We start from the raw sequence: 14,585 nt of genomic DNA, 5'->3' as shown, positions 1-14,585 counted from the left end.
TAGGAGTCGTGCTGCCGCTGCTTGCTGGTTTCCAAATTTTCAAATGCGATTCAAAGACCCAGACCGGGGGAAGGACTCACGCAGACTTCAGCAGGCTTTGGACCCTAGACTCTTGGAACAAGTTTCAAATTCCAGCAGCCTTTTGTTTATCCAAGGAAGATAAACTAAGTGGCCTGCTGAATACTGCATGGGTTTTCAGACAAGATCTGGAAAACAGCAGGTCTTCGCTCAGAAGGGACATTAAACATCCTGTGACACTTTCCATGAGAACAAAGATAAAAATGGGACCTTTTCTTACCCTTCCCAAACACTGTCGCCAGACGAGGGCTGCCTGGTTCCTGCCTTTCCCCCAGGACCTTTCGGCCTTTCAGCGCTGCTATAAAGAGCAAGTGCAAAGCTCCCAGGAGCGTGCAGGCAGAGTCGGAGGAGAGGGGGGCCGGGACGCCTTTGCTACACTGCTCTCCCAGGCTAAGTTCAAAATCCTTCAACATAAGGAAGCACACACGATTTGGGTAAGCACGGCAGCTGTGGGGCGGATTATTAATTGGAAAAGACTCCCCTTTCCAGGTGACAGAGCTACTTTCTGTACGGGGCGGTGGCATGAGGTGCCTGGCAGACACTGGTCTACGAGTGCTTCTTCCCCCTCCTTCTGCACGCCGTGGGGTGAAGCTGTGCGCTGGGCAGCCCACACCACCTACGCACAGCTTCCCCAGCACAAGTACTCCCCTTCCCACGGCTGCGGTAGCCGGTAGCTCGCGGCAGCAGGAGAGAAAAGGGGTTAGGTTTTCCCCACCTACTGTGTGGGTAACAAAAACTCATTCTTGAACAAGAAATAAGCGCAGCTCTTACTTTCTTGGTGAAATTTTGATATCCCCCTCCCCTCTTTTTTACAGTTCTGTACTAATTTGGAAAGACTTTTAACCTTACCTGGATTAAACTGTGCTTCATGTTGAAACATTTTCCTTGCCAAAATACACTGCCAACGTAATTACAAGAGGCTTTACTTGTACTGCGTAACACTGCAAGATAACAGACGGCTCTGAACGAGATGGCCTGTGCGTTAAGCTGCCGCTCAAGGGACTGGGGTTCTCGGCATCGCAGCCAGCTTCCCCTGCAAGCCTGGCTGGCAGCGTCTCTATGACAACTCCCCATCAGCGATGGGAACGACAGTGGTTATCTATGTTGGCTGCTGACATTTTTGACGTCTGGGTCAACAATAGGTAACGCTTTCCTCTCTGTGGTGTGGAAAGGATGTGGCCAGAACACCACAGAACGCACAAACCACCTCATGTATTGTACCTACCAGGAATACACAGAGAGGCAGTGATACCGCTCGTACTTTGCTGGCCTGGCCGTTGGCACTATAACAACTTTAAAACACCATTTGTGCTATTTAAATTGTATATAAATTATTTTTCAGCACTGAAGTATCACAAACTAGGTATCACCAAAACAATACGCATTACTTCACTTGGCTCTTTGGAGCATCACTCTAACAATAATAGAAATAGAAGAGTTTGGTTTACATCCGTGTTTTACACATTCGGGATAGGCTTTCTCTTGTCACTGCTAGCACAGATTTTTCTCATGCATGTTTCAACTGCTGGCACCGGATAAGCGATCCATTATACTGCTCCGTCCAGCAGTTAGACAAGCAGCACAAAACGACTCACCTGTAATAACCTTATTCCCTCCGGGGCTGCAGGACTATGCATGCTGCTCCTCTAGAACTTCTGTAATCACCACAGCACAGGAGTACATTCCCTCCCCTGCAGTGCCTGACCAGGCCCAGGCAGCAAATCCGGGAGTGGAGTTCTTTCGGTTTGGTCCCTATGCAAACAAGAACAATACCTTTACACTCTTTTATGCTTTCCAAATGACAAAAATAATCAGAAACTCTGAGACTATAGGATTTAAAGGGGAGGATAAATGCTTTTACAGTTTGGAGGATGGTTAGGTACAGTTGATGAATTGCCTTTCTATGCATTTATGTTCTTGAAGTACATTGTTTAATTGAACCTTTTTATATAATTATCTGTGGGAAACTGAAAACTCCACTACCCTCCTTCCTCTGCCCTCTTCTTCCACCTCCCTGGTACAGCTGGCCAACGGTACAGGGCTATACTGTAATGGCACGCTCAGAGTAACGTTTTCAGATTTGGTCACTAACGTTTGGATAGACAACCTTTGGCATCCTATAGTCAAGGGGATGCGGCTTCCCTGACATCTCCGGAAATTAAGCCAAAAAGATCGCAGGCTGCACAAACTACAGTCCCTATGGTTCCCTCAGCTCCCCCTCTGCAGCTACAGTCCAAATCTTGCTGACTCCAAGGCGAGAAGGTGAAGCACTCGCTTACCACTTGTGAGCAAACACTCCTTTCTGAAGGTGAAGTCAAGCGCTGCTGCTTACAGCCACACAGGGCTTCAGCAGATCAGAAGACTGTAATGAATTCCTCAAAATAGGTGGCTGTGTAAGTCATATATGGAACCTGGATTAGAAAAAAAAGAGGGTGTGTAATTGTTATTCCACAGCATTCTCACTTTTTACAAGGACATAGCAATTCCTGGAACATAAGACCATCACATGGCATCAGACCAAAAGATACACTTAACAGCCTTGTTTCTAATGACACCCAGAACTAGACACAGGTACATCTTGCAACCTATTTTGCCTAAACAAGTGAATCATCATCCAGAATCTTTGGAAATTCCGGCAGAAACACCTTCTCCTTCTTGATACAAACTAAGTATAGGCATATCAACACTTAAGATTAGTTGAACGAGAGGATGATTCATCTCCTTTCAGTGACTGCAACCGTCCACATTTCAAACCTCTTGCCTTGCTGCTGCGTATCGGGAGTGTTCCATCCGGGCTGTCATTGAAATCCCTGGTCCAAGCACATGCAGTAAGCTTTTTGGACACATTTTGATGCACGTATTTTACAGAGATCAGCACTCCAGCTAGCCTGAATTTTCCAGTGCAACAATTTCACTTGAAAACACAGATTCATCAAAACAAGTGTCCTACGGAAACACAATTTTAACAAACTTTCAGCTGTACAAAGACAGGAGCTTTCAAAAAAAATCTTGTCTGTCAAATGCCTTTCTTTTGGCAGCCTATTGGCTTCCTGCTAGCAGGCTTTTTTGGTGGAAAAAAAGAAAATTTCAAAATGTCTAAATTTCATTTCACATCAGAAGAACTTAATTACACGTTGGAATTTTTCACAGCATGGGAATAATAAATTTGAATTAGTTGTACTTGGAAGCGAGCCTTCGCACAGCCATTCCAGTCTCTCTTCCACATCCATTTGACCGTGGACCAGAGGCTTGGGCTATTTCAATCCATACAGGAGTCAAGCACCAATTGTGGCCTGTCACATTGCTCCACTCTGAGGAGAGCTAACCGTTTCCATGGCTCTACACCTTTTCATGGCATGATGTTTTTGTTCTCCCTGCTGAATGATGAGCATGGCTTGCTGTGTTCTTCTGTAGAGCTGATCTTACGAGCTCCATCAGCTCATCATCAACACCCACGCCTGTACCAACTCTTGGGGAAAAGCACAGGCTAAAGAAGGCTGAAGTGGGGTTCAAAGCCCAAAGACAGCACAGGTTGTCTTTATCTTATTCCCCAAACCAGCGCATGATGCCAAATAAAAGGCGGTGGCGAGCCACCAGCCATTCTCCACACCTCCACAGCACAGAAAACCAGTCACTTGGCAAGAATTGGCTGTACCCGAGGCAAAACCCCAGCTGGCCCTCGCTGGCTGCTGGGGCTTTCACGGAGACCTCCTCAACCATCCGAGGGTATGCTGGCTGTGCCTCTGGGCACATTTTTCCCCTCCAACTCACCCGTAAAACACACAGCTTCACAGCTAGGACTACTTTCAATGCAGTTTTTATTACCTAATTGTTGGGTTTGTTGCCTTCACAGGCTGGGGCAAGAGTTTCTTTGCTTTAAACTTTAATATAATCCTTTAAATAAAATATGCCCATTGATAATACCTACAGCAAACATTTACAAAGTTAACAAACGCAGAAACTATTGTCATTCCCCTCAGAGAGAAAGTCACAAGCATCAAAGATTTCTGTTTTACTTGGAGATGTACCAGATTAGTTCCAGGGGCACTTACGCAACACACAACCTGACAGCCGATATTTCCCCCCTCCCCTCGTGTGTGTGCGCGTGAGGTGGGTTTCCCCACCCCCCATTTGTTTGCTTTTTTCTCTCTAAGTTAAGCATGTGTGGACAGAGACCAAAACCAGAGCCAGACGAAAGTACATCAGAAACTATCTGCTCTGTGTAGCAAGATATTTTGGTAAATATCATGACGCTGACTCTCCGCGGCCTTGCGTTTTGGTACCGACCTTGCGGCTGTGAAGCCGGATGAACAGCCGCCATTGTGGCGCCGAGAGGGTTCGGCTCCCTCTGGCCACACAACAGCGGCAAAGCGAGGTGCCTCACGGGTTCTCGGCGAGGTGGTTTTAGTCTGGAGATTCAGCAGCCCCTTGAACTGAGCGGTACCTGTGTGAGCCCGGCTTCCCCAGGCAGCAGTGGGGCACCCAGAGGCAGGCAGAGGGGCGCGGATGCTGGGCACCGGCCTCAGGAGGGGCAGGGGCTGAAATTGGGCTGGTGATGCTGTCTCCGGTGGGAAAACCGGTGTCAGCGCCTGACCCTTCTTTATGTCGCTGGTACGGATCGGTAGGAGAAGGCTCGAGGCACCGTCCCTCCAAGGGCTAGTAGCAGGTCAGCCCAAACCAACCCACCTCCTCAGCAGGTTTTCCTGCGGCAACACCACCCCGATGCTGCAGGAGGTCCGGGCACTCGGCCGCAGGGCCGCAAAGCCAAGGGGACTGCAGATCTTTTGCTCGTGCGTGCGCGCAAGCGTGCCTTCAGGTGGGGCTGGGGACAGGCACCTTTCACTGCTCTTGGGTGATGAATACCTGTCTGCATACAGGCTTGGAGCCTAATACCTACCTGCTCGAGACACGAAATTTAAACCAGTAAAGAGACATGGACCAGTATTATCAACCATTTGATTGCTGTAAGACTAATGCTGCTAGTTTTATGGCTGGGACAGAAACTGGTTTCTTCATTGATAGATTTCTGACTCAAGCCCAAGTAATGTTTTACCAGTGAAAGTATTTTGCTTGTTCATTTTTAAAAAGCAGTTCTTTGGCATTTGTGTCTTCAGCCTTTTTTATTTTTATTTATTTATTTGGTGGCCAGAAGTTCCCATCACCACGTTGCCTGTCACATACCATCACCTTCCTACCGCAGCAGCGTAGGTGGAAACATCAGGGACTGAAAGGGAACTGACTCTAAACTATATTCTTTCCTCCAACAGGTCTGCAAGGCAACTAGGTTAGAAAAGGAAAAGCCAGTTCTTCTCTTACTCCTGAATAAAGAGACTTCAATCACCAAGCCTAACGATCTCCATACATAGGAAAGACAAACTTCTAGAATGTCTTCGTACCAATAGTCAGTGGACTCCACAGAGTGGAATTAGTAACAGCTCTTTTGCTCCTATAGTGATAAAGGCACTTACAGTTGCAGGGTTGGTATCTGAGAACTGTATAGTCATGTGAATAAAATGAAACAAAAAAGATTCCCATAATGCTGTGAAGCAGATGTTCATGGAAACCTGACAAGGAAGATTTTATAATCCTTTCAGGTAAGGGAGCCAGAACAGGGAGATATGTCATACGGCGGGTTAAAAATCAAGCTCATAATAGTGGAGAAAATAGAAATTGAAGGAAAAAAAAAAGTCTTCCTGAAAAAAGCTAAGCTGACCTTGGCGATTCTTCCCATGAATGAAAGATGAATTTATTTTCAGGGGTTGGTGCCTCTTTTATTCTGCTTAATTTTTTGGATGCAGTTTCTTCTGTGATGAGAGCAAGGGGAGGAGGGGAGAGAAGACTCTTAAAGTTCAGTGCCTGAATGTTTTCTGCCCTACCTGTAAAAGAACAGCTGCAGCGCACGATGGGTTACGGGTCAGGCTGCAGCTGCCATCCGAAAACAGCTTCAGTTTCCCTTGCACCCTTCTTCCCCCTTTAAAGAAGAGGCAAACCAGTGATGCACAGGGAGCTGCCGCACTGCCCAGGCACGTCTGCTGGAGAAGACTTCAAACCTCCTATATCAGAAGAGAAGAGATAACTTACTTTCTAAGCTAAAAAAAGAAATTGCTAAAACACCAGGAAATTTGGGAGTGTTTTTGGCTTAGCTTATAAATATTTCTGGATTTTTTTTTTTTTGTGCACAGCCTTTTGTAGCCAAGTGCAATATGCCGAGTGCTAGCTGGGTAACAGCATGCTCCATGCTTAGGACATAGGAACAGCATGTATTTGTTTACTTATTCAAATAACACCAGGGGTGAGCTTGCTCGAAAAAATAAAACAATTTTGCTAAAAGGAACCAAAATTTCTTTTAAGTACATTCAGCATTTTGTGATTCTTTTAGCCAGCCAGCTTTGAAAATGGAAAAATCATTTCTTTAGTTTTTTGAATTAATATGCATTATTTACAGTTAATCTTAAAAAAAATATGAAAAGAGTAAAACCAATTTTCAAATACAAGAAAGCATTCTCGCTACTCAAATGAATTCCGATAACAATTTTTAATTCCAACCTGCAGGTGAAGCCTGTGGAACCTTCTCAGAGGAGAAGCTTCTCCTGACTCCCGCCTCCTTGCCCCCGTGGTACCGCCGCATCTCAGGCACTCGCCGCTGGCAGGGCGGGCGCACCGCGCTGCCGCAGCTGCACGGGACAGAGGGTGTGCCGGCAATCGGGGCAGCGATGGGGTAACACCAGCGGGAGGACAGACAGGGCAGATTCAGTAGAGTAGGTAAAAACACTACTATATCAACACGGCATTACATCTGCCAGTTGGTAATGATTTGCTGATTTATACAAGAAGGCTTCGATTGCAGTCTTCCAACTGATGCAACTGTTGTAAAAGAACATTTTGGTGAGTACATTTTTTTCTCCGGGCTTGAGGCACGAACTTCCTCCTCCTCACTGGCACACACATCCCCACTTCCACCCAGCTGCGCACTGGCAACTCAACTCCTAAAAGCTGAGACCAGCTATTTTATTTCGTGCGATTGGCTAACACATATGAATGCAAAAAAAAAAATTCCCCCAAAACAGCAACAAAAAACCCCAAGTCTCAACATACCAGCGGCCACGCCATCCTGTTGCTTGAAGCACTGATGTCTCTGTAGAGGGAGTCTTCCAACCAGTGGCTGGTTTTGATGGGGTTCTGTCTTGCTCCAAGCATTTTTCCTCAATGCTTTCAAAGCAGCAGAGAATATGTATTCCTTCACAAGGGAAAGTTCCTCTCACAAAAGAATATAAACCAAAAAGGTATGCCGCTTGGGACAGCACAAATAGTTCTACCATACTGTGTGGGAAAGTGGTAGCATGGTTAGCCGAGGCCACATCCTCATGCATGGGCATAAACGGAGATCTCAGTACCAGGGGTGAACTCTGCTCCATGCACACGTTGCCGAGGCTGCTTTGGTACGTCATAGCATTTGCTAAAGGGTAACTTCTGCTTTGTACTAGACACAGTGTTCAGATTCGTGCAAACTTTTAAGTTAGCAGAGAAATGGATGGGTCATCCATCCAAAAAGCTGGAAAACAGTGAAGTTGTCAACTTGGAAAGACACTTTGGAAGCTGGAAGCATCCTCATCATCACAACAAAATAAGCAAAACCACTTAAGAACAGGGAGTGACGCGTTGCTGTTCTAAGTACAACATGATGCCATTTCAGGCTGTTTGCCCTCCTTCGTCGCCTTAAGCCATACCTTTAACTTCGTGCTTCGTAGTTGCACCCACTGTGTTCAGCAACAAAAGCTGCAGGACCGAAGCACCCTGCCCTGGGCTCTCCCGCCGTGTGTCAGCAGCCGGGGGTTTCCCTCGGGGGAAGCTGCAGGAGGCTGCCCACCCCTTGCTGCAACCAGCTGCTGCGCACAGCAGTGCAAACCGCTGAAGGCCAGCAGAAGACAGGTGTGTTCCTGCCAATATGATAGATGATTTAAAAAAAAAAAAAAAAAAAAAAAAACAAAAAAAACCCCCACCAAAAAACCCCAACCCCACAAAAAAACCCCAACCACCAAACCCATACAAAGACCAGTACATCCCCCACTGTGTGTTCCACGTATCGAGACAAGCAGCATTTGAGACCAGGCTATTGCCTGCACTAGAGAGCATGTCTGCAGCTAGACAGACCCGACGCTTCAGCACAGGTCGCTGGGGACTTTACGCAGGGCTGCTCGACCCAAGTAGCAACCATTCACTGCTTTCGCTCACGACCCCCCTGCCACACCTTTCCTTCACCTCTGAATTAGGACAATGACCTGCCTGCCATTCCGTCATACAACCTGCCCTCCCCACCTCTGCCACCCATCTGACACCGGTTGCACGACCGAAGAGCCGGTCAATAGACAGCAGCAATAGCTGCACCCTTCCCACCTCCCTCAACGCCACCTGCAGAGACCTCTAAAGATGCTGCCGCCACGTCCCTTTCCCAAGCTCCATAGCTTCCCCTCTTGAGAACCTCAGCTTTTCTTACTCATTTCTCTTCATCTCTCCAAGTGCCAGTACCTCCTCTTGCTTGAAGTGGAGCTCAGTTCCTCATGCAGTTGACAGGTTGTCCTAACTTTTACAGTTAGAACTACAGTTTTTACTTTGCCTCTTTTTGTTAGGATTTTTTTTAGGGGGAGGCAGTAGGGGAAGGTTTGAAGAAGAGACTCTTATTGCACAGTCCCTGTATCTCTTTTTCTCCAAACACACAGATAATCATGCAACTAGTGAGTTGCCATCAGCACCAGTAATACTTAAAGAATGAGAAGTTAGATTCAATTTTTAAAGGTTTAAACAAGCATTTATTTTCCGGGACTTCCTAGAGATCAGATGTCCTCTACCTCCCAGGTACTGAGAGGGAGCAAGACACAAAACAGACTGTGGTCATTTTCATAGCCTGTATTTCATTTAATCCCAAATTCAAAGACACCTTGTACTTTAAAAACAGATCTCAGTAGAAGAACTCATCCGACTGGAAACAATCATGTATGTTTCTTTTGTCACAAATTCAACCCCATATGGTTTTCCCATCTCTAAAGTTCTGCTGTGTCCTGCCAAAAATCACTTGCAAGTATCTTGTGACAGTCTTAACAGGAACATAAGCGCTGATTACCAGTGAAACACCAGGACATCTTTGCCGAGGTTGGAATGCACCGCAAACACCCACTTCTCCTAGAAGCAGGATTCTTGTATTGCCCCCACGCTAGTCTTCTCTATCAAATCTGATCAAGTAAATATTTTTAGTCACCTCTTACTCTTCAGCCGGCATTACCAACTTTTCCCAAAACTTTTTTTCCAAAAACTTTACTTTAAAACATAGACCTTTCTTCATATAGGACATAATTAGACTTTTTTTCAAACCCATTAACAATTGGGGTTTCTCTGCAGGGGGGAGAGAATGAGGAGAGCTGCATGTGTTTCAACCACAAACGTTTGAGTCCCAAAGCAGCAGACCTTGGCACAAGCCATCACAACTGAGAGCAAGGAGTCCCCTTCACTCTGCTCCAACTTACCTTAACCATAGAATGGTTTAGGTGGGAAAGGACCTTGAAGGTTATCTCATTCCAACCCCCCTGCCATACACGGGGACACCTCCCACTAGATCAGGTTGCTTAGTAATTAACATGTGTCAGAAACAGGTGTTAGATTAACACAGCCTAGCTTGGTAAGAGATCTCATCAATTTAGAGTGAAACAAGTGCTTTGAATACATACTAAATCTGCAAACTCACTGATCTTCCTTAGGGAATTCTGCTCCTTCACCCTCACCACTCTCAAAACAGAAAGATCCAAGGATCTGGGTATTTCTAGGTTCTCGGTACAACTCCCTGATAGTGGTGCAACAGAGCTTTGCTTGCTCAAATTTCCAGTTTGTACCAGTTATAGTGGAGATTCATCTACGTAGTCGAGTAGGGCAGTTTTCAGACTCTTTAGGTACTTCCGGATGATGAAGTGGCACAAAGAACTCGCCCATCAGATGACTGTAGACAGCAACTGGATACAAAACACAATCAGAACAATTCAAGGCAACAGTGATGCTCTTAGCCCCAAAGCGCTCCCCTATGGCAAAAATGTCAGAACAGTGCTAGAAATCAACCACACTGTCATTTGTCCATTACCTTAATTATGGAGGAGGTATATAGGAGGAAAACAGAAGTTGTGACTAGCGAAGGCAGGCAAAGCCTAAAGGTAAAGAAGCAAATTACAGTACTGGCATATTCATATGATGGTGCTGGTGGGGAAGGAGGGCAAAAAAGTCAACCGTAGATTTCAAGGTAACAAAAAAATACTTTTGCAGCAGGCTTTTCTCCCTCAGAAAAGGAAGAATTTAACCTCCAACATTATTTTCCTCTTACATGAGGCTCCTCTAATTTCTCCTACTTGGTGACTTCTCATAACTCTCCATCCTATTGATTTAGTTTGCTAATAGTTTTCCCAGCCAGAAAAACTCATTTGATGTAGTGTATATACTTCAGAGTATTTTTTTTCCAGTCTTTTAACTACAGCAACTTACCTATTAAGCTTTTTAAATTTCAAATCAGCATTTTGAAGTTAAAGTTTCACTTTGTGCTTCTCTGAGAACTGCTGTGATCAACTTACCTGACAAGTCCCTGGAATCTTACAGCGAACATTAGGGCTACCAGAATTGTGCTTTCTTCTTCAACCACACAGCCTCAATTTGTTCATCTTGCATAGTTCAGGCATATTTTCCTGAATGACTAGCAAGCTAGAGTTTCAAGGTTTTGTTTTTTTTTTTTTGAGAACTAGAGGATTTCAATCTTAAAAGTGCTATTTCATAGTTGTTTACTTAACATTATATTCTTCCTTCACATAACTAAACACTAAGATTGCAAGAGCGCCTAAGTGACAGATATTCCCATCTCAAATTCCCTTCAAAAACTGCCCAAGGAGAAAGAGATGGAATCCCTCTCTGAAACAAACCAAGTAACTCCACAAATAGCCCCGAGCACCAGCACTTTAGCAAAGCATATTTATATTGTCGATGTTATGCTTCCCTCTACTGTTTATCAGAAGAAGTGCAGTTACCTCTTAACTTTCTGAAGTCTTCCTTAAAAAAAATCCACCATACAAACCGATTTAGTCACAGGCAAAACTCAGCAAATAAACCTAATGAAAGTTTTATTTTGTTCATGAAAAATTAGAGGCACTGAGCAGAACTATCCCCACTTATCTCAAGCTCAATATTGCATGAAATATCAAAACCAACGTGCTAATTGTCTCCTGGTGTAGTTTACAGTCTATGAAAACGTCAACTTCAATCAGGCAAAAGCCTTCAAAAATCAAAGCAATGTAATAAAGTAAAAAAAGCATCAAGAACCAAAGAATTATGATGGAAATAACTAGTCATGTGTGTCACAAAATAGTGTTACGTATTTTACATCATTGATGCAAGAAATGAATTCCACAGATAACATTAAAACCGTCAAAACAGTAGTGGTCTTTATTTCCATTAGACAAGTTAACACTTCAGTTAATATGAATTTATTTCAACATTTGGGAGATATGGAAATTAATGACTATTAAAAAAGTGAAATAAACCCCCTTCCAAAAATATATTGGATAATACATGTGTCTGAATTTTATACTGTCCCTCTGATGAGCCCTTAACATTATGTGACATCACATACAGTTTTGCAAGACAAAATTTATGGCCTGCTTTTCAGCGTCCAATTTGTAAGCCCTCGTGGTGTTTAAGAAAAGCAAGTTTATATATGCTACGCAGCAACCGAAGTACATAGATTTCAAAGGGATCTCAATTCAACTGGGAAAAAAAAATAATCTAGAGAGGTCCACAAATCAAAAAAAGGTAGGAAATACTGTATTGGAATAAGCACTCAAATCCTAGTGACCTGGAAGGAAAGTTAACATTCGCTTAAAATACGTTAGTCAGTATTTTTCTAATTTTAGAAGCTGGGCTTTGAAATAATGCAGTTATCAGTTGTTTTTGATCAAGATAAAGTTAAGATTGCAGACTACAGAGAAGTCTTCATATAAATGAAAACAAATCTCCTCCCTTTGTCATCTAACGCCAAGTATGTACCATATAAATAACATCTGTACTACAGAACACTTCATGTAGATCAGAGAGTTTCAACAGAAACAGAATTTCATTTTAGTGTCAAGCCAATAATTAAAATTTAGTTCACATCTTGTTTAAAATTTTTTAATGTAGAGGAGAATTAGTCCTGCAAAACCAGTTAGAAGTCCGTTCCTGTTGCAAGTCATGACTATTGAAAAATTACAATCTTAAACCTCCTGCCAAGTTTTCTTGCAGTCTTGCCAAGAAAGCCATGTAGTTGCAGAAAGCTTGTAAATTTGGGGTTTTTTTGAGGGGCAGGGGGATGTTAAATAAAAAAGTGTCTCATCTAATGTGGAAAGGAAAGGCAAAAAAAAAAATAAATCAATTACTAGTTTTCACAGTAAAATGCATCAGCTTTGTAGTTTCATTTGAAACCAAGAACAAATCATGAAACGTCATGAAAATAAGATAAAAAAATCTCCTAGAGTGATTACTAAATGAAGTTAAAATTACCACACTAATCAGTAAACCCCAGAAGAAAAGCAGATGCCTCATATTACAGGTCCTACATTAAACAGTATCCACTTTTTAAAATAAATCCATAAAATCTGTATGTTTGGCCACTTTGCACATTTTTCCCCTAAAAAATACAGTGTACAGAAAAAAAAAATCTCGTTATTCCCAGTATGAATTCTGAATTATAAGCTCAAAACCCAGAAGTTAAAGATCAGCTAAAAGGATTTTAAATTATTTACAAATCCAGCAGGTAGAACTACCATAATGGCTTCATTTCCATCCTTGTAGTGGCTTTCACTCTTATCCAGCAGCATCTGCAGTAGGAATCTCTTCAGACAGCTTCATCACTGATCATCTGTCATTTTAAGCAATTCTAGAAGAGCCCCAACAGCTCCAAAATAACCCTTTAAACAAAGCAAAACAAAACCAATCAAACTCCAAAGTAAGACATAAGCATGAGCATGTACGCGCTTCAGTTCTGTTAAGGCAATTAACAGACCTTTCTTGTAAGATCAGCGCTGCTGTGCCAAGTATTTACTATATGCAAATTATGATTTAATATGATTTTGTTTAGGTGCAAGAAAAGGGCCTTATACCGGGAGAAGTTTTACATAATTCTCCAAAATTGTCAAAAAATAAAAAGTTACAGAACCACCATAATGATACTGTATTGAGGTAGGGCAGTTTCCGTTATGAACACATCCAGCTGAAAGTCACCTCAAAATTATGCTTACAAAAATTAAATCTAGTTGAGGTTTATATATCAGACCACACAAATGAACAGGTCAGAAAGCAAAAATAAGAGATGTGCAATGTTTAGCAATAAATACCACAAGATTAGTGATCAAGCCAGTGAGTTAACAAGGGGAATTTTGAAATGAATTTGTAATTAAATTATATTTATTCTGAACTTGGTTTGTGCATTCACTTCAAAGCAATGGCATTGAAATTCTCCCTTTTAACTTTGCCAAGTCCAGAACCACAAGATTTCTGTACTTACAAGTAAAAAAGTTCAACACGTATTTCCTTACCTCATGTTCCAAAAACAGAGCTTTCAGCTGTCCCTTGGACCAATAATCCATAGCATATGCTAGCACCTTCATAGAAATCATATTAATTCTGAGAAAGTTGCCAACAAATACCACCTTGTCGATGTTCTGTAAAATTGAAAAGCAGACCAGCAAAAATTATATTCAGCTACATTATCTGCCTCACTCAACATGTACTTCTGCCTCCAGTGTAAAGTGAAATGGGAATTTTGGGTTACATTTAAATTCTACAGACTGAAAAGTCAAAAAAATAATTGCAGTTACTGACCACTAAGTAGAGATCTTGCAAGAAGTTCTATTCCAATGAAAGTGAGAGGCTGATACCACAGATACTGAATATTTGTTTAAAAGCCCAGACCTTCCCAACACGACCAGGATTATGAATGTTTTGTTTGTTCTGGGTTTTTTGGGTGTTTTTTTTTCCTCTTTCTTGTAGATGACGCAGCTGCACTGAAGACATCTTTTCCCTCTGCTTGTTAAATGAAGCAACTTTCCAGAGATCACTATGATTATTAAATCCAGATGGAGAACCTCTGAAGAGTATCTGAGAAGGGCTACGTTACAGATGAGAATAGGTAATGGAAGGTGCTTCTTCCCTGGACTGTGGTTCCATTTTTGAAAAGCAAGCAAAACACGGCCAACACAAGACTTGACATGTATTGCATTCCTTTATTTCAAAGCTCGCTTGAACTCAGTTTTCATACAGAGCCTAAAGACTTTTGAACAACCAGCACTATGCTGTCAGCGAGAAAGCCACACACTATCCTTACTTGCATGCACATCAGTGCATGTAAGCAACAGTTCTGGTGTCTACACAATGCCCATCACTATCTCACCGAGCCCAGTTTTGCCTGTCATGCACAAAAATGCACTCGCATTTGGAATTGGTGTACCACA

General features: G+C 43.0%; 1 protein-coding gene across 2 annotated transcripts in view; it reads right to left on the bottom strand.

Moving 5' to 3' along the window:
• Nucleotides 1–12,433: 12,433 nt before the first annotated feature.
• PANK1 (pantothenate kinase 1) overlaps nucleotides 12,434–14,585 on the bottom strand; it is a 26,013-nt gene continuing 23,861 nt past the window's right edge. For both annotated transcript variants that reach the window (XM_009888698.1, XM_009888699.1), the window contains 2 exons: nucleotides 13,671–13,796; nucleotides 12,434–13,043 (listed from right to left, as the gene is read on the bottom strand). In XM_009888698.1, coding sequence (XP_009887000.1) covers nucleotides 12,984–13,043; nucleotides 13,671–13,796 — 186 coding nt within the window. In that variant the 3' untranslated portion in view covers nucleotides 12,434–12,983. The remainder of the gene's footprint in view (nucleotides 13,044–13,670; nucleotides 13,797–14,585) is intronic.

The sequence above is a fragment of the Charadrius vociferus genome, unplaced genomic scaffold (assembly GCF_000708025.1).
Source record: "Charadrius vociferus isolate BGI_N301 unplaced genomic scaffold, ASM70802v2 scaffold436, whole genome shotgun sequence".
NCBI classification, from domain to species: domain Eukaryota; kingdom Metazoa; phylum Chordata; class Aves; order Charadriiformes; family Charadriidae; genus Charadrius; species Charadrius vociferus.
This window is presented reverse-complemented; position numbering and strand designations above follow the sequence as displayed.